Source organism: Phaeoacremonium minimum, assembly GCF_000392275.1.
Source record: "Phaeoacremonium minimum UCRPA7 unplaced genomic scaffold PA7_03_scaffold_610, whole genome shotgun sequence".
NCBI classification, from domain to species: Eukaryota; Fungi; Ascomycota; class Sordariomycetes; order Togniniales; family Togniniaceae; genus Phaeoacremonium; species Phaeoacremonium minimum.
The window spans coordinates 597195-619077 of record NW_006921512.1 but is presented as its reverse complement, the minus strand read 5'-3'; the positions used below and the strand labels follow the sequence as shown (position 1 = coordinate 619077).

At 50.6% G+C, this 21883-nt stretch overlaps 4 protein-coding genes across 4 annotated transcripts; 1 reads left to right on the top strand and 3 right to left on the bottom strand.

Moving 5' to 3' along the window:
• Positions 1-7782: 7782 nt before the first annotated feature.
• On the bottom strand, positions 7783-8637 carry UCRPA7_8852 (putative methyltransferase- family protein; the record flags this gene model as incomplete). The annotated part of the gene is made up of 1 exon (XM_007921361.1): positions 7783-8637. One exon carries the CDS (start codon positions 8635-8637, stop codon positions 7783-7785), a length of 855 nt encoding a protein of 284 aa, XP_007919552.1.
• Positions 8638-8862: 225 nt separating this feature from the next.
• Positions 8863-9891, bottom strand: UCRPA7_8851 (putative c6 zinc finger domain-containing protein; the record flags this gene model as incomplete). The annotated part of the gene is made up of 1 exon (XM_007921360.1): positions 8863-9891. The coding sequence occupies one exon, from the start codon at positions 9889-9891 to the stop codon at positions 8863-8865; it is 1029 nt and encodes a 342-aa protein (XP_007919551.1).
• Positions 9892-15415: 5524 nt separating this feature from the next.
• On the top strand, positions 15416-17015 carry UCRPA7_8850 (putative major facilitator superfamily transporter protein; the record flags this gene model as incomplete). The annotated part of the gene is made up of 2 exons (XM_007921359.1): positions 15416-16712; positions 16771-17015. 2 exons carry the CDS (start codon positions 15416-15418, stop codon positions 17013-17015), a joined length of 1542 nt encoding a protein of 513 aa, XP_007919550.1.
• A 346-nt stretch (positions 17016-17361) lies between these two features.
• Positions 17362-18285, bottom strand: UCRPA7_8849 (putative nad dependent epimerase dehydratase protein; the record flags this gene model as incomplete). Its single annotated transcript, XM_007921358.1, has 1 exon — positions 17362-18285. The coding sequence occupies one exon, from the start codon at positions 18283-18285 to the stop codon at positions 17362-17364; it is 924 nt and encodes a 307-aa protein (XP_007919549.1).
• Between the last annotated feature and the right edge of the window lie 3598 nt (positions 18286-21883).

Sequence of the window (21883 nt, the reverse complement as noted above, 5' to 3'; positions counted from 1 at the left end):
TACAGACCACTCCAACAAACGCTCCTTGGGTACAAGGCCTCGGATCATATTGCAGTGTTCTAGTTTGCCAGTTCAGTAAAGAAACAAGCACAAGGACTCGGAACCTTGAGCGGTCTAAGCGCACTCACCTCGATATATCCATTTGCCGTTCTTTCGTATGGCACTTGCCATGTCTCCGTCAGGGCTTCGGAACAGAAGCGGCCAGAAGAAGCGGTGATACACATGCCAGGCCCAGAAACACTCGCGGTTGAAGAGACTTGCAATCCAAAATCCCCAGCTTTCGTTCGAATGAATGAGCGAGTTTTCGGCACTTTGATGCCAGGCTTCAATCTTTGGGCGAACATTGAGGACGACTTTGGCGTTGGGATATGCCGCGATCATCTCCGTTGCAAAGCAACTAGCCGCTGCATCTGTCACAGCGACAGAGTGACCGAGGAGCTCGTCAAACTCCGCCGCTGTGATGTTGGCCTCGCCATCGTTACTCCCATACCATTTCTTGCGAGCCAGCCTAACCCAGCCAGGAGAGTAGCACTGCTCGTCGTAAACGATGTCCCAGCCGTGGTACGTATAGTCATACCCAAGCATCAGTAGAGCCTGCTGAAGTGACTCGGTCCCTGACCTTGGCGGTCCGACACAAATCACTTCCATCGGCCTCGTTCGTTTCCGTCTCGGTGGTTCTGGAAGTCCGTATAGCCATTCGATAAAGTACCACCAGGGATGGTCAAGGCTAAGGACTGGGAGTAGTTTTCCCACCGCATGTACGGTCTGACGGAAATCTCTTTCTTGGTTGGGAAGATTTGATTTACTCGAGATGCCCATAGTTGCTATGCGCCAAAACTAAATTCAGGAACCTTCGTTTTCAAGGTGGGACGTTAGCATCCTGCGGGTGAACGTTCTGACAAAATACTCTGCCGATCTGACTCTTTTGTAGTATAAGCCGGCTCTCGCTGGCTAGCCGGCGGATTATATGCAAGCCAAACTTCAAACTGCTGGCAGACATTTATTTTTTAAGGTGTAGGATAAAGTGGCTTGGGATGTGCTGAGTGAGCTGGTTGGTCGGTTATTTCCCCAGTATGTAACCACCCGAAAGCTTCTTTCCCCACATTCCATGCCATAAATGAAATTCGTTCCTGGAATTCAATTTAATTGTCTTGGCATCGGGCCTCGACAGACCGCTCCAAAGGCATTGTTAGCTATATGAGAAGTTGATCCTGGATTAGTAGACATAGTTCCGCGACAGCAGTTTCGGGATATTAGATACTGGTATAGCCTCATGACTTATGCATTCATCGTATACGCATTCATGAAGCACGAAGCCTTTTATCCTGATGAAATTTCATTTTCACGTATGTAACAGGGTCAAATAAGCAATTGATTTCATTCAAAAGAACTCGAGTGATTGCTATACCGTAAAATAGATCTATCATCGAATTGAGATACCCACTCCAACTGACCGAAAGAAAAGGAAACAACCTCACAATGATTGGGAAAATAGCAATCATCATAGACTAGTGATCGAAACGCATGTCCTGTGTTCCCTGCGTGAAATCTTCAGTCTGATTGTAAAATTCTTCCGTCATACCTAGTTGCCCGTTTCCAGGAAAATTTGGCATTGGTTGATAGGTCATGCCAAATTGCCATTGCTGACTGGGGTATACTGTATAGTAGTTGCTAAGATTCTCCTGAGGCATGGTGGAGAATGTGCTCAGAGGGACCTGCGGTTGAAGGGCTGGAGACAGTTGGGCAGGAAGTGCATTTTGGAATTGGCTGCGCTGTCTTGCCATGGGAACCATACCCGTATATTGCGGAGATGTTGCCGAGCCATTCATGTTTAACGTATAGGATTGCGCCGGCGCAGAGTTGGCTGTAGATAAAGTCGAACCTGTCAACTGCTGAGATGACCCATTCGAGGGATGAGATACATGCGTAGATGAGCCGCCAACGAGGGAAGAGACGTTATTACTTCGAGATCGGCTCGAAGATGAGTCTGTTGTTGGGGATAGAGGTCCGTGAAGGCTGGTAAAAACGTTGAAAGTCGTTTCGACAAGATTTCGTAGCTTTTGCCTCATATCATGTTCAAATTCTGTGGGAAAGACGATGTCCTGACCTTGGATTTTACGATCGAGTATGTTTTCAAAGAGCGACACGAAGGTGTCCCGATTAGTTGACGGCGATGCATTGGATCCTCTTGGCATGACACCATCGTACCCTATTGATGCTTAGAATCTTTCATTTCTCATGATTGGCTTTGACTTACAAGGTGTCTGAGGTCTTGGGTTGTCGGGGAAAAGAATGATCCAGATTTCAAACCATTTCTCGACTCGGTGAGACTCTTGATTTCTCTTACGATTTTGCTTATCCAACGCAGCCCACTGCGCCTCGCTTATTCCTTCTTTGAGAGATGAGTCCTTACGATCACAAGGTTTGTCGAGTTGACGATGTTCTGTTAGCTGCTTCACACAAGCAGCCCTGTCGCCGCCCTGAAATGTGCGATAGCAGCGGTCGCACTGCACTGGAGAATGTCTTCGCTTCAGGTGCTCCCTGGATTCATCAGCCATAAAGCAGCAAGCTTGGGTTCACCCTACATACTTGAGCCGTTGGATGCTCTTGAACCCTGGTCCTGCACAAGTTCGAAAGTCGTGTCTCTTCCCCTGTCCAGACGTGTTGTGCTGGCTGTATTTGATGCAATCCAGCTTATGAAATGGACAAGCCAGCATCAAACTGGAAGTAACAAGATCTTGCGGAGAGGTATCTGTGTTCCTAGGATTCATTTCTCCGTCTTCTTCCTCTTCTTCCTCCTCGTTTTCATGACTCCCTGCGCCTCCGCCGTTGGAATTGAGTCTCTGCCGTTTGCGAGAAGCTGGTGGTGACTGGTTCGGAGATGCGGAAGCAGAACCATTTTGTGCACCACTCCCTCCCGACCCTGCCGAACTAGAAGCTGTGCCATATTGTCGCCATGTTTCAACTTTTCTTCTGATTGTGGAGTTGAAATTGTTGTGAATGAGAGGAATCAAGAACGCCGCAAGGTCCAAATCGCCATCAACTGCAGCAATGACGGTCGCTTCTAAACTCCCATCCTCACCGCTCCAATCATCGTCTTGGTCCTCATTCTCATCATCATAGAATTCGCTATCGCTCTCACTAGCCTCAGTTTCATCATCAACATGCGTCATTTCATCAATTTCCATCGATGCCAGCTGACGAAGAGAGCTTTTCGGTTGCGTGGAGACACTGATACTTGCATCAACGCGGCGGCTCTGTCCTACATTTTGTATGGAATCTCGAAACCCAGATCCTGGCGTACTTCCCAAGCTATAGATTGCATTATGTCAGCATTGAAGGTATTCAAAATGCGCGCGCCATCGTCCAGCTTTGTCTCATTGATCAATTTAGATGGCAAAGGGAAACTCACTCCCTATCACCTGTTGCTCCCAGCTTATCTGCCTCATCGTCACTGTGATAGTTGCACTCAGAGTCTTGTTGTGCAGACATTCCCCAGCTTGATACCGATGACCTCGTTGTCTGCGACGAATTATCCGTCACGGGAGTCGAGGAACGAGATGTTTCACTACCCGGAGCGGCGAGTCTTGCATCTAACGCCCTGTCATATGAGGGCTCTTGGACCATCATCTTCGAAAATAGTCTCGTCGATGTATTCAAGCCTTTGCTCTCCCGATTGCCCCTTCTATTTAGCATTGGAGACATCGCTACCTGGCGCGAACCATCCATGGTGCTCGTGAAGGTGCCTAGGAAGAGCAAAGAACTTGCTGAGGCAAGTGAGTCAAGTCGGGCAAGGTTGGGCAATCCGTCATTCAAATGGGATACCACGACGAGCTCCGTGACCATGTTCCATGGTCGCACATCCTTGCTTGCTCCATTGGCTGTTTGCTACCTCTCATGCCTGCCTGCGTTGTGACGCACTTGCGATGGTACTATGAATTCTAGCCAACGATGATGAGACGAGTCGCAACTCCTGCAACTATTTTGATCCCGCTTCAAGATAACCACATTATTCTTGCTAGCTTGGTGGTATGACAATATCTACGACCAATCAATCGAATCCTGTGAACCAGTCTATTTGCGCCACAAAGTGACGCTTGCGCTTGGTGCACTCAGAGCTGCATTGCATATGCATCTTGTCGCGCATTTGCGTCGTCACGTTCCGGCGAATCGTCACCGAACACGGTGAACGACAGAGAACATTTGTCTTGATCAGCGAACATCATACCAGCCATTGTCGCACCGGGTGAACATCTTAGACGGATATTAGATTATCGTTCTTGACGATGCGGGGTCTAGCACGGTCAGCTGCACGAAGACGGACTTGAAGCTGAGAAGTTTAGAGACATGTACGTTGCTCCGTGATCATTGAGGCAAATGGTATGAATGAGTAGACGCAATCTATTTCTTTTTACCCATTCGCCTTTATTAGAAACAATGATCTCCTCGCGCAATTGCGAAACCCCAACATGTTGTTCTCCAGGAAATATCTTCAGAAGATGACATCTCCAGCAAATTCGTGAAACGCTCGTATGCCATCGTAGGCAGCTTGCGAGATGATAACACCAGTGATGTCTGGACCTGGTGCTATAGACGCAACCGTCATGACTTGACTGATGGAGCAAGTGGGTGTAACGAACACTGTGTCTAGCGTTTGCTGGTTCTGAGATGAATTGATAGAGCGACTGGGGTTTTCTGGCTCGGGTTGATGAAATGAAGTAGGCTGGGTTGCGACGTCGAGGGCCGTAAATGCAAGATTTCTCCTGCAATTTCCGTGTGATTTTGTCTGATAATCCCGATCGAAACTGCCGTTTTCACATGCACAACCAGAGGCTGGACGATCACTGAGGATCAAACTGGCACCAGGCCTTTCACAAAAGTGAGATGCGGTTTGAAGGCTCGATGTTGATGGCCAGGGAGTGAATCGACGGTTGCAAAAGGCGCAGACCAATCGAAGTGGTTCATTGGCAGTAGGGAGCCAGTAGAGTCCTCGTCTTGCCAGTTCGAATCGGGTTGGGCTCTGGAGGGGCCATTCAGAGAAGGTCGCCAACCGGTCAGTGTATGTCAGGTAAGCACACTTTGCTCTGAGTACTCTGACTTGGTGTTCGATGATATAAAGTAAACTGAGCACAAGTACACAGCGAGCAAGAAGCTTCAGGCCATCGATAGACAGTACAGACAGTTGTTGTTTGTCGGCAAACAGATCAAACATCGTGGTTCAGGTTTGTAGGTCGACCCACCCTTTTGTGATTCTTCCAGGGCGTGTTTATCATTCGCTTGAAGTATAAAGAAGCTAAACAAACAAAATCTAAGGGCTTGGGCTAACCCTTATCAAGGCGATGAAAAAAAAAATCGTTACCATGTATTTAGTTTGATCCGATGTTCAACAAAAAACAGAGATACCTGGGATGCTTAATCAGTGGTGAAAGTTCAATCGGGCTTGCACCCATGCTCTAGGGCTGTCAATGAATAGTGCATGGAGTAACTCATGACTGCATAATATCTCAACATTATATTGTATTTGATGCTTTGTTGATGCAAGACTTTCATTGAGGAGACGAATGTATTGAGGTGTTGATATCAACACACTCTAAGCATTCCGTGAACCAACCTTCTGATGTTCATCTTCATCTTTAATCACAACTCTTGAAACCCCTTCATGATGTTGTCTTTCAAAGTTCATGCTGCAAATTAGCTTTTGCCTATTGCCTATAAAGTGACATAGTTTAATTCTTTATCGAGATATATCCCCCTACAACGCGATATGTCAATATTTCCATCTGTTTTTTGTCGTTCTTGCCCTGCAAAGTGCTATTTGCGATAATTCTGCAGTCATATATGGTGGCACGTGATAACCCCCTAATCCATCAAAAGCCCTGAGTAACCACCGCTTTTCTCAGCAACAGCTTCTATTTACTTCTCCCTTTTTCTCACGCGTTCGTGATTATCTGCCACCACCTATTTGCCGCGTCTCCATCGTCCTTCTTTCCCACATTTCATATCGCACTCTTCTAATTTAGATGCTTGCCCTTGTCGCCAGCCGTTTTTCCCTGCATATCTCTTTTTCACTTTTGTGTCCCTATCCCGACGAAAATTGCAGGGCTTACAGTGAGATACCTTGGTCTCTCGAGTCACTGCTGCGATAGATTTGATTCAAACTTCATCATCTCCCACCAGTCACGCCAGGACTCAAGCATTGCAGCGCGATTGGTGCCAAATCTTCTAGTCTCACGCCACAGATCAGAGCAGACCACATCTCCGACAAGACAAGACACAAATCCTTTGGTTTGATCCATGACAAGATGCCTGTATGTATCAATTCAGTCCACTTTGATTAGACTAGGTTTCTGACCTTATCCTATATAAAGGTACCGAAGAAAGTAGCGAAGAAAGCGCCAGCTGTCAAGGCTCGGCCCCTGAGCAGAGGCCTACTCCAGTCGTTCCACTGCTTTCCCAAGCTGCCTACCGAGCTTCGATGCATTGTCTGGAAGATGGCGATGGAGGACACGGCCAACACTATTCATGTCTTCCGTCGTACAAAGTTCAATTATCTTCTCCCGGAGATGGAACGCCTTTGGGGACGCTGGCGCCATAGAGGTGGAGATCATGAGAATCGGATCGGACTTGTGCCTGATTCCAGTCTGAAAGAGCATGTTTTTAGACTCAAGAGTCTTCTATCCGTCTCTCGAGATTCCAAAGCTGCGATCATGGCAGCATTAGGGCCAGATCGACTGGTGCTTCGAATAATCGACCCCAAGACCCCGGCCTCAGAGCCCAGAAGCCTGATCCTTACAAATCTACCCTTCCGCCCCGACAGAGATGTCATGTGCATTGCAGGAATGCAACTGGAGTCTTATACTCTCGAGTACGACCTCTACGGATATCGCATCTCAGACAGCAATATCCGCCATCTTGCAATTTGTTCACCGCACATATTCTGGCAGTGTCACGGTAGTCCAGAAGACCTGCCTCATGGAGTGCACACTCATCTCAAAACTCTGGTTAGGGAATTTCCTCTACTTGAGACAGCTTTTTTGGTGCACTCAAAGGTTCTCAAAAAGAAGGGGCATGCAATGGGACTTCATGAGTTGGTGCTCGAGGAAGAACTTTACCATGATCGTTCTTGGGTGGTCGGTCACGAGTTGTTGCGGTGGAGAAAGGAAGTAAAGGCGTTCATCAATGCTAAGGGAGAGGTGTATGGATTTCGCCTCTTCAAGGTGTAAGGAGGCCCACCGCTCACCATTCTGCTTGGTTGCATTGCAGCCTTCTGTGTGAAGGTGGACCAAGGAGACACGATACTGATTCTCTTCTGAAAGCATCTTTCATTTTGCTTTAGCTTGCGACGATGTCGCACTTGTATCAGAAAGTGGACATGGAATTTTGGTGGTGAGGTCACACAAAAGTCAAAGATCTCTGCATGGTCAGAGAAGATCAATGAAATGGATGGTTTTTTGTTTCAGTATATAATGTAATAGAATCCAAACACAAATTTCAGACTGCAGCTTTCATCTTCTGACAGGTACCTCGTGAAAGGGTTCTCGAGCGATTGATTTTCTGTGAGGAAACACGCACACTCCACAGGCAGCTGTTCCGCTAATATGTCACGACAACAACACAACATTTTAAGGGATCTAATTGTCCGATATCGCCAGACTGCATCAAAAACTGCAGTCTACCAAGGAGTGTGACCTGTCGATTGATTGTAGTCCATGTTCTTGCCAGTCTAATATGATTTTCGTGGTAACTAGAAGCATGATAATAAAGACGGTGGCCACGATTTTCTCATTTCCATGCGAGCATCTCGCACTGCACTGATACAGACCAAGCATCTTCCGTCTCTGCCCACTGCTTCACAGCACTCACAGCCTGTTCGATCTCCTCCTCGGGAATCCCTGCATCCAGCCAGGTCTGACGGAAGGGATCTCCGGGCTGTAGCTGGCCAGCAATGCGCCAGGCCAACCACTTCCGAGTCTCTGCCCCTGAGACGACCCACGCTCCAGCACCAATACGAACCTTGCCTCCGTCGGCTTCGAAACCAGCGCGGCGGTAAAGCGTGGGCATGATTGTCCCTGTGGGGTCCGCCTCAGGCTTGCCCTTGCGCGATGCGCGGAACTGGTTCTGGTTGTACAATCTATCAAGCTCCAGGCTTTTCGGGTAGCTATGGGAAGCTGCAGCATCGCGCGAGGCGAGAACACCGCCTGGTTTCAGGAGACGTCGCATCTCGATCAACGCACGGAGAGGCATCTCTGGCGGCGGGAAGTGGCCGAGGACCTGCGAGCTGAATATCACATCGAATGTATCGTCAGGGTACGCAAGCCCTTCGAGAATATTGCCTTCCTGGAAGATGAGAGAGCCAGGCCCGTCGTTAGGCATGTTGGCATCGGCTGCTGCGTTCTTCGCCTTCTGCAAGACCTCCGTCGAGATGTCGATGCCAATCGTCGACCCTTCGCTGGCGTACTTGGCTAGACCCACGGTGATTGTACCAGGCCCACAGCCGACATCGAGGATGCGATCGGTCTTCTTGATATGTGGTAGGAGAAAGCCTGCATCCTTCTCGGCGGTGCGTCGCTGCTGCGTTGCGATGGTGAAGTCAGAGTGGCCTCGCGCGTAGTAGCCTGGAAGATTCTGTTGTGCCATGTCTCAGGATGTCTGCTATCAGTGAGTTAGATGAATAGTACAAGTACCTCTTGAAGAGCTCACTCACCTGTTGTATTTTATATTTCGTGACTTGCTCTCATTGCACTCGGACAAGTCGGGTCTGTGCTTCCGAATGCGGTTAGTCGTGTCCGGAAGCCCGAGTGGCCTTCGCCTGCAAGATGCTTTTGAATGACACAATTCGTGGCTAACAGGATTTTTGATTGATCAGAGCTGGAGCAGATCATTCCAGTACGTCCAGTCTAGAGTCTCATCGTGCATAATGTCTCCCATGTACCCAAAGTGCGGATCCTCGGGATCCGCCATCGACGACCGCTCAGCCCCTGGATTTCCTCTCGCGGCTTGTAGTATCTCAATAAACGTCGGCACACTTTCCGCGTGGAGGCCCAGCATCTGCCAGCGCGCTTCCCAAGCTTTGAGTGTCAGATCCGCCAGTGCGATGTAGAACCTGTGGTTGCCTTGCATGACTTCCGATTGCTCCTCATGCATCCGCGCCAGCAGTCCCCACGCTGTGTCCACAAGAGAGCCACTCGTTCGCTGCCGTAGCTCGCTGACCATGTAGACCAGAGCCTCGACTTGTGTCCGACATGCCATATGGTCTATTAGGAGCGTCGAGAAACTAGTGTCCCGCACCTCATAGTCCAACTCCAATAGCCTGACGCTGCTTTCGAAGCCGAGGTCTTGATCGGCCTGAGACATGTGCTTGCCGCCGTCAGGCTGATTCCGTGGATGGAACATCGTGAATTTCTGAGTGTGAGTGGTGATGTTTGCTAAGGCGGCCGACAGACGGTGGAGTGGTATGCTTGTGTCGAGATGGTTCACGTATTTCTCCTTGAGCATGCCCTCAACCTCTTTGAGAACTAATTGCTTCTTCGTCACTGCCTCGGCATCAGTCGAAGACGCTAGCTGCGAGGCCTTCTCCCTGGGGTTGAGGCTGCCAGAGAAGTGGGATGACTTCCGCACAAAATGCCATAAGTCATACTTCATCAGACAGAAGACCATCTCTGTTGCAGTGGTGTGTTGGACGGTAGGTGGCTTGGTCATGTTCGGATGCAAATCCGCGTCGTTGACGTTCATCGGAAGGCGCACATCGCCAAGGTCGTCGACTGTAGCTAGAAGACCCATTGCTCGACGTGTGCGTGAGTCTAGACCGCGGATGTACCACCACAAGCGAACTTGCATCTCCTGCTCGAAAAATGGCACGCGTGTGTCTTGTCCAGCGCGGTGTAGCCCCATTTTGTGGGCGATGCGCATAGCTAGGGCGACCGCTGTGGTTGAGAGTTCGGATTGGGGATCAATCATCTGAAATTAGAAAGAGAGATTAGCTCACATTTCCACTTCATATGAGGAATGTACGCTGGAGTTACAAGAACTAGAGCCAACGCTTGCAGAGCCGCTAAGTCTCGCGTTGCAAGCAGATCAGCATCAGACAAGGCCCGCATTGCACCCATGCGATAGCGGGCCACGAGCGTTGCTTTGCTCTCGCCAAATGCATGGAGGCAGTCACCCGGCTTCATCGAGGCGGCAGCCAACGCGTAAACGGCAAATATTGTAGCTTCGAGTGAAGGAGTAGCTGCTTCGACACTCCATGCTGCCTCAAAGATTTTCTTCTGGAGGGTGGGCGTGTGAACAATCTTGGTCAAAGGGTTGACGTTATCTACGAAAGTCTGCCAGAGCTGGACAACGTGTTTCGGCTCCGGATGTAACTCTAGTCGTCTATTTTGTGTGTTAACATTATTTGGAATCAGTGAAAACGACAAAGGCAAAGCTGTATCGATGATCGTGGCCTGTTCCTCTCCATCCTTGATGGGCTGTCTCAACTGTGAGATCTGCGGCACTTTCAACTGGACTTATCTTTAGTCATAAACTTTTAGCGAGATGAGGGAACAATTACATCTTCAGTAAGATCAGACCATAGACGCGATGCCTCGTGACGTTTCTCGGCAACAAGGTCGACACCAATGGTTTCTTGGCCATGCGTCGCGAGTTGGGCTTGGGTCGCTATTGTCGTTCCAGCGGAGTCAGGGTTCGGTTGAGCCCCAGAGCTCCTGACAGGCTCTAACTTCGTCTCCCAAGATGACTGAATCCATGAATTATCCAACGGTTCGTATGAAACATTATGATTGGTGAGCAGGGACTCGAGCTCCCGGATTTTGCACAGGAGGTCGCCATGTGTCAGCCGTTTCCGATGTCTCTGCGATGGCGGAGGCGGTCGATAGACGCACTTGGCGTTAGTCTTGGAGCAACTGGAGCAAGGGCTCAACTTGTCGCATTTCACCTTACGCTGGGAACAATTGAGACAGGAAAATTGGTTCGAAGGCGGCATCGCAGTCTATCAAGATGCATTTTGGTAGCTTTCTTTGGAGGCCATTGACGGCGGGGTCTGAAAAGAGAATGTGACCCACACGTCCACCTGCATGCTTAATAAGGCGGCGATGGCGTCAACGGGTTTCATGGCCGTATTCTTGACATCGACGTATCAGCAGCGTAATTTATGAAAACGACCGTGAAAGCAACTGCATGACATTGGGGAAAATGCGCTTTCTTTGTGCGCAACTGAGATCATTTTCAAGAATCAATGCGCTGGTAAAGCACTGTTTGTGGCTGATAGGTGTATCGGTCTATTGACTTACAAGGTCTATAGAACAAACCTGAAGACATGAATGATATTTGATCACGTACACATCTTGAGAATGTGAAGCTTTTCACAAAGACAAGCCGTCGGTCGAGCAGAATATGTCGATAGCAATGCCATCTCGAAGGAGATAGAGAAAGCACAGAGCAGAAGCGTCAAAAAAGGGGGACTATCTCAGGGACCGAGTAAGATAGCTATGAAACGTCTAATGGTCCAACAAGGTGTGTTCTAGTCAGGGACTGGCTCTAGACAATAGAGTAGGCATGCTTGGCGTGGTATTCCAATTTGGATTTACCAGTCATTGACGATCCTACCTACTATCCCCTAGCATGCTCGATGGATGTCTACGATAAACAAACTAATGTCAGGTCTTTCTGACCCGTCGCGTGCCATAGTAGCAACCAAGGATCGGTCGCCCTGACGAGCAAGTGCAAAGGGTCGTAATAGTCTAAGCCAGATGCAATGCTGCACTGTGATGCGCATGCAGAGCCAGCCAAGTCCGATTTCGTTACCGCACTGGCTTCGTTGAAGTGTGTTTGGGACAGTCAATGTAACCTCGCAAGGCACTTGTCTAGGAGGCTCCCAACGTAGGTGAGGCAAGCAAGCTGGAGGTACCGTGGGGCTGATAGTAAGGGCAGACGGGGTGGAACTGATACATGTACATGCCCCAGGGTGGTAGACTGATGCACAGGCCAAGTGGTGGACTTCGGGGACCTTATCAATAATGGAGACGCTTGACTTGCATGTGTTAGTAATGGCCGGCGGAGGAGGCTCAACTCTCATGAGCAGAGGCAACATGTGAATGGCAACGATGGCTGGCTTGTCCGCTCATGTTGCTGTCGACAATTGCTCATGAACACATAGACATGGACATGAACATGACATCAACAGCAACGTGCTGTCCAGACGCGTATCAAACAAAGGAGTTCCGACCGGCCGAGTACGAAGCGAGATGCAGCCAAGGAGACCAGTGGTTATCTGTGTAACATTCACATGTGGTCAGAACCCAAGATAGGGGGAGGCAGAAGCCATAGAACCATACCATCAGACAATTCCTGAGACTGAGAGACCCTTTCCCAGCGGTCCCTCGTGTCTCCCCTGCATCTCGGTTTGGTCGATCCGGCACAGTGGGCTTGCCGATATGCGAAGATATTGGTGCTATGCAACAGATATGAATGGATGGGGACAATGTGGGCTCTCTCCTGTGGGCATCAAAGACGGGCTACCCAGGGCCATGGACTCATGGAGCAGTGTGTTATCGAGAAGCTGCTTGTGATGGGTGGGCCCATAGTAACTGGGAATGTCTTTGATTCTTAGTGGCCGTTGCAGGCGCGGGATGGAGTTGATGATTCCATATTTGCATGAGCATAGGGTAGCCCAGCCTGATTGAGGCTTGCTTGCTTGCCGGGGAAGGGCACGAGACACGACATTGCAGGCTGTTCTGTTGGTTAGTCAGTCAGCCAGTCACCAAATGAGTGAGTGAGTGTCAGTATATCGATTTCGCTGTGCTGCAACTGCACGGCTCGGCACGGCTGTCTGGCTTTGACTGACTGACTGGCTGACTGACTGGGCGATTGTGGTTTAGTTTGTGGTTTGTGGTTTGTGGTGTGGTGGTCTCTTTTTTAATCTACGAAACGTTACATGAGGGTCCCGCCCGTCCTCTCCGCAGCCAAGCTCAGGCCTTAGCCTAGCGAGCCTAGGTAGTTCTGCACTAAAGCCCCAAGCCCTAGCTCCATCCATCATCTGCACGGTTATGCGGGCTGGGCTAGCGTTAGTAGGGCGGCGTCGCTTCCCTGCTACTTAACGCTCTCGGCGTGGCTTCCAGCGGTCTTCTACGCCGTCTCAGTGGCCTCTTCAGTTGGCCTTCGATCGCCCCGCATTCTGTCTTTTGGTGCCGGCCTGGCTTGTTCCCTCCTTCCTGAAGAGAGCAGCGTGGTCGCGCCTTCCAATGAGCGCATCAAGCCTGAGATTGGGGTGGGCCTGTCTCGTGATCTGGCGCTGGCTTAGCCCAATCAGCAACTGCTCATTCGGTCCGGCCTTATCAAGCTTCAGGGGTGCTCCTGCCCCGGCATTCCAGCATTCCTTCCTCCAGTACATACTGTAGAATTGAAGATGCTGTCCATTTACAAGAAACAGTAGAGATATCTCTTCTTTACGATGCCAACACTGTGCACAGATATAATGTGCTAGTCTAGGAGCTATGTACACACTGTAGATGCTAACAGATGCCATCACCGCATAACGGATGTGCTTGATCGCCCGCTGATTCCTCAAGGTCGCACCTACCCTGCAAGAGTAAAATATTAACAACGTGGAAGCTACAGAGTTACTTACTATGTAGGCTATGATCGTGCCAGGGACCCTCGTGCCTTCCCTGCGGCGCCAAATTGCCGTGCGCCTCTTTCCCATTAGGACATGGAAGTCAATTTGAGCACCCCGCGGAGGGCAGGGACGAGGGTGGCACGGGAAAGCGCCAGCATCTCGTTCTTTCTGCTTTTTGCTCGTCCCTCGTCCCACATGTCGATGTATTTTGGGTGCGTTTTTTGTGCAGCAACATTGCAGTAATTTCTCATTATACTGTACCGGCACGGCATGTAAGCCTGAGTGAGTGATCGACACTTTCCATCATCATCCACTCTGTCTTTTCTTAGGGGCCAGATCGCATTCTCCATATCGCGTATTTCTTGCATTCTCCGCTCCATCCTCCTCCAATTCTTTGCCTCAGTTCGCAACACAGTGCAGTCACCGTAGTGGAGAGAAAGTCAGCAGAATCAGCACAAGTGGTCATCCAATTCCAACCAACCATCCATCCTCCACCAGCAGCATCCTGATGCTGATGCTGGATGGAAGAGCAAGCCAGAAAAGGCCCGTCCGATACGAACCAATAACCAGCTAATTAGCAGTGCGTTGCCTGTCTTGTGCTGTGCGAACCTGGCCCGGATATCGAGCGAGCTAAACCCAACCCTGAACGACGCCTGCATCTGCACGGCTGCTCTGTTTCATCGCGCATCCCCCGATCCAACGCCAGCGCCACCCGGCTATCCATCCCCCCCAGGTCGCCAGTGTCACCTTAAACCCGCCTAGACCGGCTTGGGCCTGTGGTGGGGGACGCCCTCGACTCGATTGTCCCAGTCAAGCTGCCCCTGTCTTCGGAGCTGTCACGTAGCAACTCGTTTGTTCGGCTCGTTTGTCGAGGCAGACAGGTCGCGTCCGCGGGCAGCTTGATTGTCGTGTCTGCTGCCACCCAGCGACCTTCGTACAGTACCTCGTACCTATTGATAGGAACAACACCAAGAACGGGTCCCTTGTCACTCTGCTTGTCTTGTGTCTGTCTATCAGACCAGCGAGACCAGCGGACTGGGCATTTGCTGTGCAGTTGCAGCTAGCTTTCTAGGGCCCTGCTTGTGCGTGGCTTGGTTGTTGTTACCTTACTTCGAGACGAGACCTGCCCTCGGCCCAGCCTTCTTTTCTTCCCACCTGGTCGGTGTCGTGTCACCAACGGATCGAGTATTCTGTCTCTCCACGGTACCTTGGCCTCTTCCCCGGTGGTGGTAGCAACGACAGCCGCAGGCGCACCAGCACCAGCACCAGCAGCACACAGCTTGCCTGATCGACTGACTTACCATCCATCACACTACGGTACCACCACCCTTGTCTCCTCGCGGTTGCACTGTGCCAGCCGTTATCTTGTAATCACAAGCGGCCATTGGACCCCCGTTGCATCCCGTATCACCATCTTTTGGCTGGCCTGATCTTACTATTTACATTAAGGCCCTGCATCCTTCCGCTGCCTGGCACCTTGCACCTGGCTCAAAGCATCTCCAACCCCACGAACCCTTATTAATTCTCTGCTCCCGAAGCATCCAATTTGGGTTTCCGAGAGCGCTCCTCTTCTTCTCTTCTCTCCAGCAGCGCATGCCCCGCCAGCCTTCCCACCACCCACAGGTAGATCACGAGTGCACTTGCTTTTGCGCTACCTCCCTGTACCCTCACTTTGTCTAGCTCAGTGAGCGCCGCAGCACCGTCTTTTAACTGCCGACGGAATATTTTCACTGCCGCGCAACTACCGGATTGGTCAATTGATTGAGGGAATCCATCTACAAGTCGAAATTGACAAAATTCAAAATGGCTGACGAGAAAACAACCCCCGGCGTGCAAGAGGCACCGCCTTCATCCAGCCCGACGACACACCCGGTCGGCGAGCCAATCCCGCGTCCTGCCGGATGGATGTACAAGGGCTTCCGATTCGGCGGCAAGAGGGAGTTCTGGTATGCATCGCCCCAGGTTCAGCTGATCATGGTGGCCATGGTGTGCTTCCTGTGCCCCGGTATGTTCAACGCCCTTGGCGGCCTCGGAGGTGGTGGTCAGGTCGACGCCAAGGCTCAGGATGATGCCAACACGGCCCTGTACTCGACTTTTGCTGTTGTTGGTTTCTTCTCCGGAACTTTCGCCAACAGACTCGGTGTCAAGCTTACCATGTCTCTTGGTGGTCTGGGCTACTGCATTTATGCCGCCTCTTTCTTGTCCTACTCTCACACTCAGAATGATGGCTTTGTGGTCTTCGCTGGTGCCTTCCTCGGTGTCTGTGCTGGTCTGCTCTGGTGTGGCCAGGGTGCTATCATGATGAGCTACCCTCCCGAGGACAAGAAGGGACGCTACATCGCTCGTTTCTGGATCATCTTCAACATGGGTGCTGTCATCGGTGCTCTGATCCCCCTGGGCGAGAACATCCACAAGACCGCAGGCGCCGTCACTGATGGCACCTATGCCGCATTCATTGTTCTCATGTTTGCTGGTGCCGTGATCGCACTTTTCCTGTGCAACGCCAATTCTATCCAGCGTGACGATGGCTCGCATGTCATTCTGATGAAGAACCCAAGTTGGTGGTCTGAGCTCAAGGGTTTGTACGAGACAATCATCTCAGACCCCTGGATCCTCTTCCTCTTCCCCATGTTCTTCGTCTCCAACACCTTCTATACCTGGCAAATGAACGATATGAACGGTGCTCACTTCAACGTCCGCACGCGTGCCCTCAACAACGTGCTCTACTGGGCTGCTCAGATCTTCGGTGCTGTCATCTTCGGCTTCGCTCTGGATTTCGCCAGAATCCGTCGCTCGGTTCGTGCTAGAATCGCGTTTGGTGCTCTGGTGACTCTCACCTTCGTTGTCTGGGGCGGTGGCTGGGCTTGGCAGAAGCAGCAGCCGACTCGTGAGGTTGTTGAGGCCGTAGATGCGGATGGCAACCCCACCTATACCGGCCGAGCTGACTGGACTGATGGTGGCAAGAAGTTCATTGGACCCATGTTCCTGTACATCTTCATGGGCTTCTTTGATGCCGCCTGGCAAACCTGCATCTACTGGTACATGGGTGCCTTGTCCAACTCCGGCCGCAAGGCTGCCAACTTTGCCGGTTTTTACAAGGGTAAGCAGATTACACTCACCACTTTACTCAAACCTTGACCAAGACTAACAACTTGAAGGTATTCAATCCGTCGGCAATGCTATTTTCTGGAGACTGGACGGCCTCAAGAAGCCATACAACACCATCTTCGGTGCGACTTGGGGCACTTTGGGCGCCGCCCTTGTGTTTGCCGCGCCCATTATTCTGCTCCGAATCAAGGACACTATCTCTCTTGAAGAGGATCTGAAGTACACCGATGAGACAGTTGAGGATGTCGCCCCTGTCGATGTTCTTCCTCACCACACCGACAAGGCCGAAGTTTAAGTGATTCCTCAAAGATGTTGAGAGGCGATGAGCAGCGGGGTTAGAGCAAGGGGACGGTAAGCGGTTAGGCGGGAAACCGCCCATAAACAGTACATAATGTATGAGTTTAGGTCTGAAATGTGGCAGGATGTCGGTGATAGCACTAGTTTCGAGCTTTAATGCAAGATATGATACCTCTACGGGAGTATTTCTTTACCACTACATGATTTTTTCCTCATGAAGCAAGCTTTTACTAGACTCTCTCTGTTGCATTCAGGTAAGAATCTTCTCATCTTTGAAAGACTTTTTGACTGACTAGATTTAGACTTTGTGACTACGTTCTTCAACTGCCGCAGTCGCCAGGCGTTTAGGGATAGGTCTCCTTCACAGCCTTGCTTTCCCTTTTGAGAAAGCCTTTGAATGTGCCCAGCGGTATACCCCAAGACTTGACCGCTTCTATGTCCACAGACTTGCTCATGTCTCTCGAGATAAGCTGCGCGGTCACGAACATGTTCTTCTTCTTCTCCGTCTCGATTTCCTCCTCCGTCAAGAACCGACACCGCATATCCTTCCCATTGGCCTCCGCCAACTGCGCCATCAACTCCTCCGGCGTCCACGACTCGCTCGCAATCGAAATCTCCTTCCGATCAAACCGCGCCGGGTCCTGAAACCCCGCCACAGCGAACTTAGCAATGTCCTCGGTGTCGCAAAGCGGTAGCCGTGTTTCGGGAGTGTAAGCCATGGTCCAGACGTGCGTCTCCGCCAGCCCGGGATACATCATGACGCGTGGCGCAAGCAGGTTCGCCATGAAGAAGCCTCCGCGGAGGATCGTCCAGTGCGCAAAGCCGCCCGCCTTGACGAGCTCCTCGACCTCGCGCTTCCACGCCATCGCCTTGCCCGGCGGGCTGTCCGGGTCATAGAAGGCGCGCGTCTCGGGGCTCTGCACGGACAGCCCGCTCGAGTAGACGACGTGCCGCACGCCGGCCGCGCGGGCGATGGCGAGGATGCGCCGCGCGTGCGGCACCTCGGAGGAGAAGTCGGCGAGGTTGGGGATCAGGTTCAGGAAGAGACGGGTGCAGCCTGCGATGGCGGCCGTGAGCGCAACTTCGTTGGCCCAGTCGCCTGGCGTGAACTCGACGCCGAGGGCCTGCAGCTCGTGCACGATGGGGGCGTCCATATTGCGTGCGGTCGCGTGGACGGGCCAGCCGAGTGTGCGGAGGTGCCGCGCTACGGCCGAGCCTTGGGTGCCTGTTGCACCTGTCACGAAGACGGTGTATGTGGTGGTTGGCATGGTGCTGTCGGATGAGTGTATAGGCACAAGTGAAGAGCCGGAATATCTACGGACGATGGGGAAATTGCCTTCATTCTGCAGGCTGGATAGCGTCCATGTGCTTTTATATGTCGATATCGCCAGACTCTACATGAGATCTCTTGGACTGTGTCCGTGACTGTGTCCGTTGAATCTCGTTTGCTCTTCCTCTCCTAGGTCTCCTGTCGCGGAGCTCCGCCACCCAGCCTTCTCCGACTGTCCTGCAGCCTGTTGTGTGACTTGTGAATCGCAGAAAATCTTTTTAGCACGAAACTGTTAATATGGCTTCAGTTATGTACCATTCTTCTGGAAGAGGTCGGAAAGTCAAGATCTGTGAGTAGCATCGCGATGGCTCACAGGGTAGGCGGTCAATGAGAATCTTTACTCTTGTATCAAATATAACAACGAAAAGTTGATCCACCAGATGATTTCTGTCCGCTTATCGCAATATCCGTCGCACAACCTCAATTGATGGTGATAAAAAGTTGCCTTGAGGCTGATCAAGGTGCAAGCGGCCAAGAGCGGAGGTGATGCCAATCTATCTAATTGAACCAGAACTTAACCAATCAACTCGCCCCTTTGAAGACTCAGTGTAATCAGGAATATAGTGAACTAGGGCTTTACAACTCGTCCTCCGGCCTTTGAAAGAGTGCCCAGCACATCCGGCAAAGCATGTTGCAGGTAAAATCCCTCCTAGCCATCGCTTCAGGGACTTGATGAACTACCACCCTGGGGCATCTGAATGAACAGAACTTGTTTCAGTCTTTTGTCACTTCATACTCTGAAGAGGCTGTCACAAACGTACCTCCTGCTTTGGTAGACATGTGATGCAGTGCGCTGCCACGAGGGTAGGCACAGCAAATGAAGGGGTCTTTGCATGCAAAAAAACCAAGGCCCGTGTCGTCTTGGAGCTACCCACATGAACAGCCGAGTTCTGGTGTTTCCTCGTACTTGGCATCTTGGATCCTTGCATATTCCGCAAGCTCGAGTTGCATATTTTTTGTTTCTATGATGCGGACCATGGCTGCAACGCTGAGTATTTGTTGTAGGCAATAGCTGCAACGACTTCGTTCTCGGGCTCACAAAATCCGAAAGGCTAGATAAATTTTGAATAGTAGGCTCAAAACAGAGGATTTCGAGACTGGCTAGGGAAGAGAAGAACTGGAATTTTGTGCTAGTGTTGGATGTTTTTGTGTTATGAGAGTAATGTGAGGATAACAGACGATCAAGGTTTGGGGAGCTGTTTGCTATTTGAGGTTCGTGATTCAGACTGCTCTATGAGCTGATCTTGTCCAGCAATTCCTAAGTTATCCGTGTGAAGTGCTGAGACGGGATAACAGGCTTTCAATCGGGTTTCAGTCAAAGACACTAACTCCATGATTTAGGAGTCAGTTACATCGCTGCGCGTAAAACAAAGACCACCAGGGTAGAATTATTTGCTCGTAAAGCATAGTCGTCACATATCTTATCGCAGAATGGTCTTCCGACAGCTAAAGCTTCGATTAATTATCTTCCTCTATTATGAGATGAGATGTATCTCACGGATACACAATACGTTCTACCCAAAACCCGACAAAATGGGTGGGCCACTAGGCTAGTGAGGCTAGAATTCGGGTTGCTTAGAGGAGAACAAAGAACCACAAACGGCTTCATGCCGATTTTGGACCGGGATGGCTGATCTTGCTTGAACCATGCTCAAAGGAACGAGAACCGGCAAAGCTAGGACGGATGCAGCGAATACAGCACATTATCGATCTGTCCGGAAATTCTCGCCGTGGAGACTGTTTGGCTGTCGTTGGCTGCATGTTCACTTTGAACGAAGACACACCCCTTCTCCACTCGAGCAATTGCCTGGTTTCACCACTGGAGGGTCAAAGAGATCAAGTCATGTTTGTCATCTTTCTGCTTGATTTGGCCCTATCAGAGGACTAATTCATCCAGTAGAATAATCTTCTCTGCGATTTGCCTCCTGTGTAATTTTGATCTCCTTTCTATCTATCCTACCATCATCGCTTTCTGGATCACCACTTTTTGCGCCTAAAAATCTGTCTGGAACTTCTCTGCCATCTCTCTACTTGTACAGTCTATTCTACCTCGTTGGGGTTATTCGCAAATTTTATTAGGAGCATCCTTGTCCTTTCGCACCACGCAAACTACGACACCATGTCAAGCAAAGAGCCGAATTTCCAGGTTGTCGAGATGGTGATCCATGGAAGCGAGGCATCTTCTGAAATGGAGATATATGACCGCGATCAGAGACGATTGATCAAAGCCAGGCTTAGGTCTTTGCCCTTACGAGCACATCCGAATGACTCTTATGATGACTTGGATGAGGAGGGTCGATCAGAACGACGTCAGCAGATCATCGCACATGTCATGACGTCGCTGATTGGCGTTCTTCCAGTGAGGTGACCTGCATTGACTTCACGAGCAATGCACAATTGGTGGCCGTGTCGACAAAGGTGGAGGATGATATCAACCCGTCCAACTACTATCCCCCCTTCGCTACGTATGAGACTGGTAGCCGAAATATCCGTACTGTTTTACGTTCTGAACTCACCGAGCTTGAACGTTTTGGCCCCTGTACAGACCTGGTATCGTACCACGAAGACGGCCAAGAAAAGTGTGTCGTATTTACTTACGCGATAGAGAACTGGAAACCAACCACAAGGCTATGGCAGCTCGCACATATCCTCATGAAGCTACCCATCCATCCCAACATTCCGCCAATTGATCGTTTCGTTCTTGAGGAAATCACAAAGGAAGGCGTTGTTGGCTTTACCACCAAGTTCATCTCTGGTAGCACATTCTTGAGCAACAGATCTCGTGTTTTTAAATTGAAGTGGATGCGCCAACTGATGGCCGTCATCGATGACTTGAATCTGAAATACGGTCTCATGCACCAAGATCTCACGGACCGTAATCTTCTTGTTGACTCCGAAACCGATACCATACAGGTGATTGACTTTGGTGAGGCGGTCCGGATCGGTGATAAGCGGTTCCGGAACTGCGAATGGTACCGCCCCGAACTCAATGATGTCAAGGGCGTGATCATCTTTCTCAATTCCATTATCACGGCCAACCCCAAGTATATCGATTGTCGTCTTTTGGAGGTAGAAGAGCCTGACATTGACGACCCGATACAATGGGTTCAGCACCCTAAAGTACAGCTCGATCATGAGGCTGCCGACTTTTGCAAAGAATTGAGGGAATGGGTCACGAAGCGCCGCTCGGGCACGCAACTCACTCACTTTACACAAGCTCCGCAATACCTCAATTGGCCCCAAGAATTTCCTCCTCGCCCACAAGAATCCGTGTTGGTGCCATATACAGAACGGCCGGAATATTCCCTACCATTCTCGCGGCAGGAAATCCTTGGCTTGGGGCGTCCGTATTTGGGGTGGGAGCGGCCACCAACCAGCCAGCTCGAGCCGAACCGGCGTCTACTCGCTACGGGGAGGTATGCAGATGAAAGGGGTTACGATTTTGGATACGACATAGAAGCTATCAAGGAGGAGACCGCCACCAAACAGTATGCCAGATCCCACCCTTCTGGCAAAAATCCCTTGGAGCATCTTTT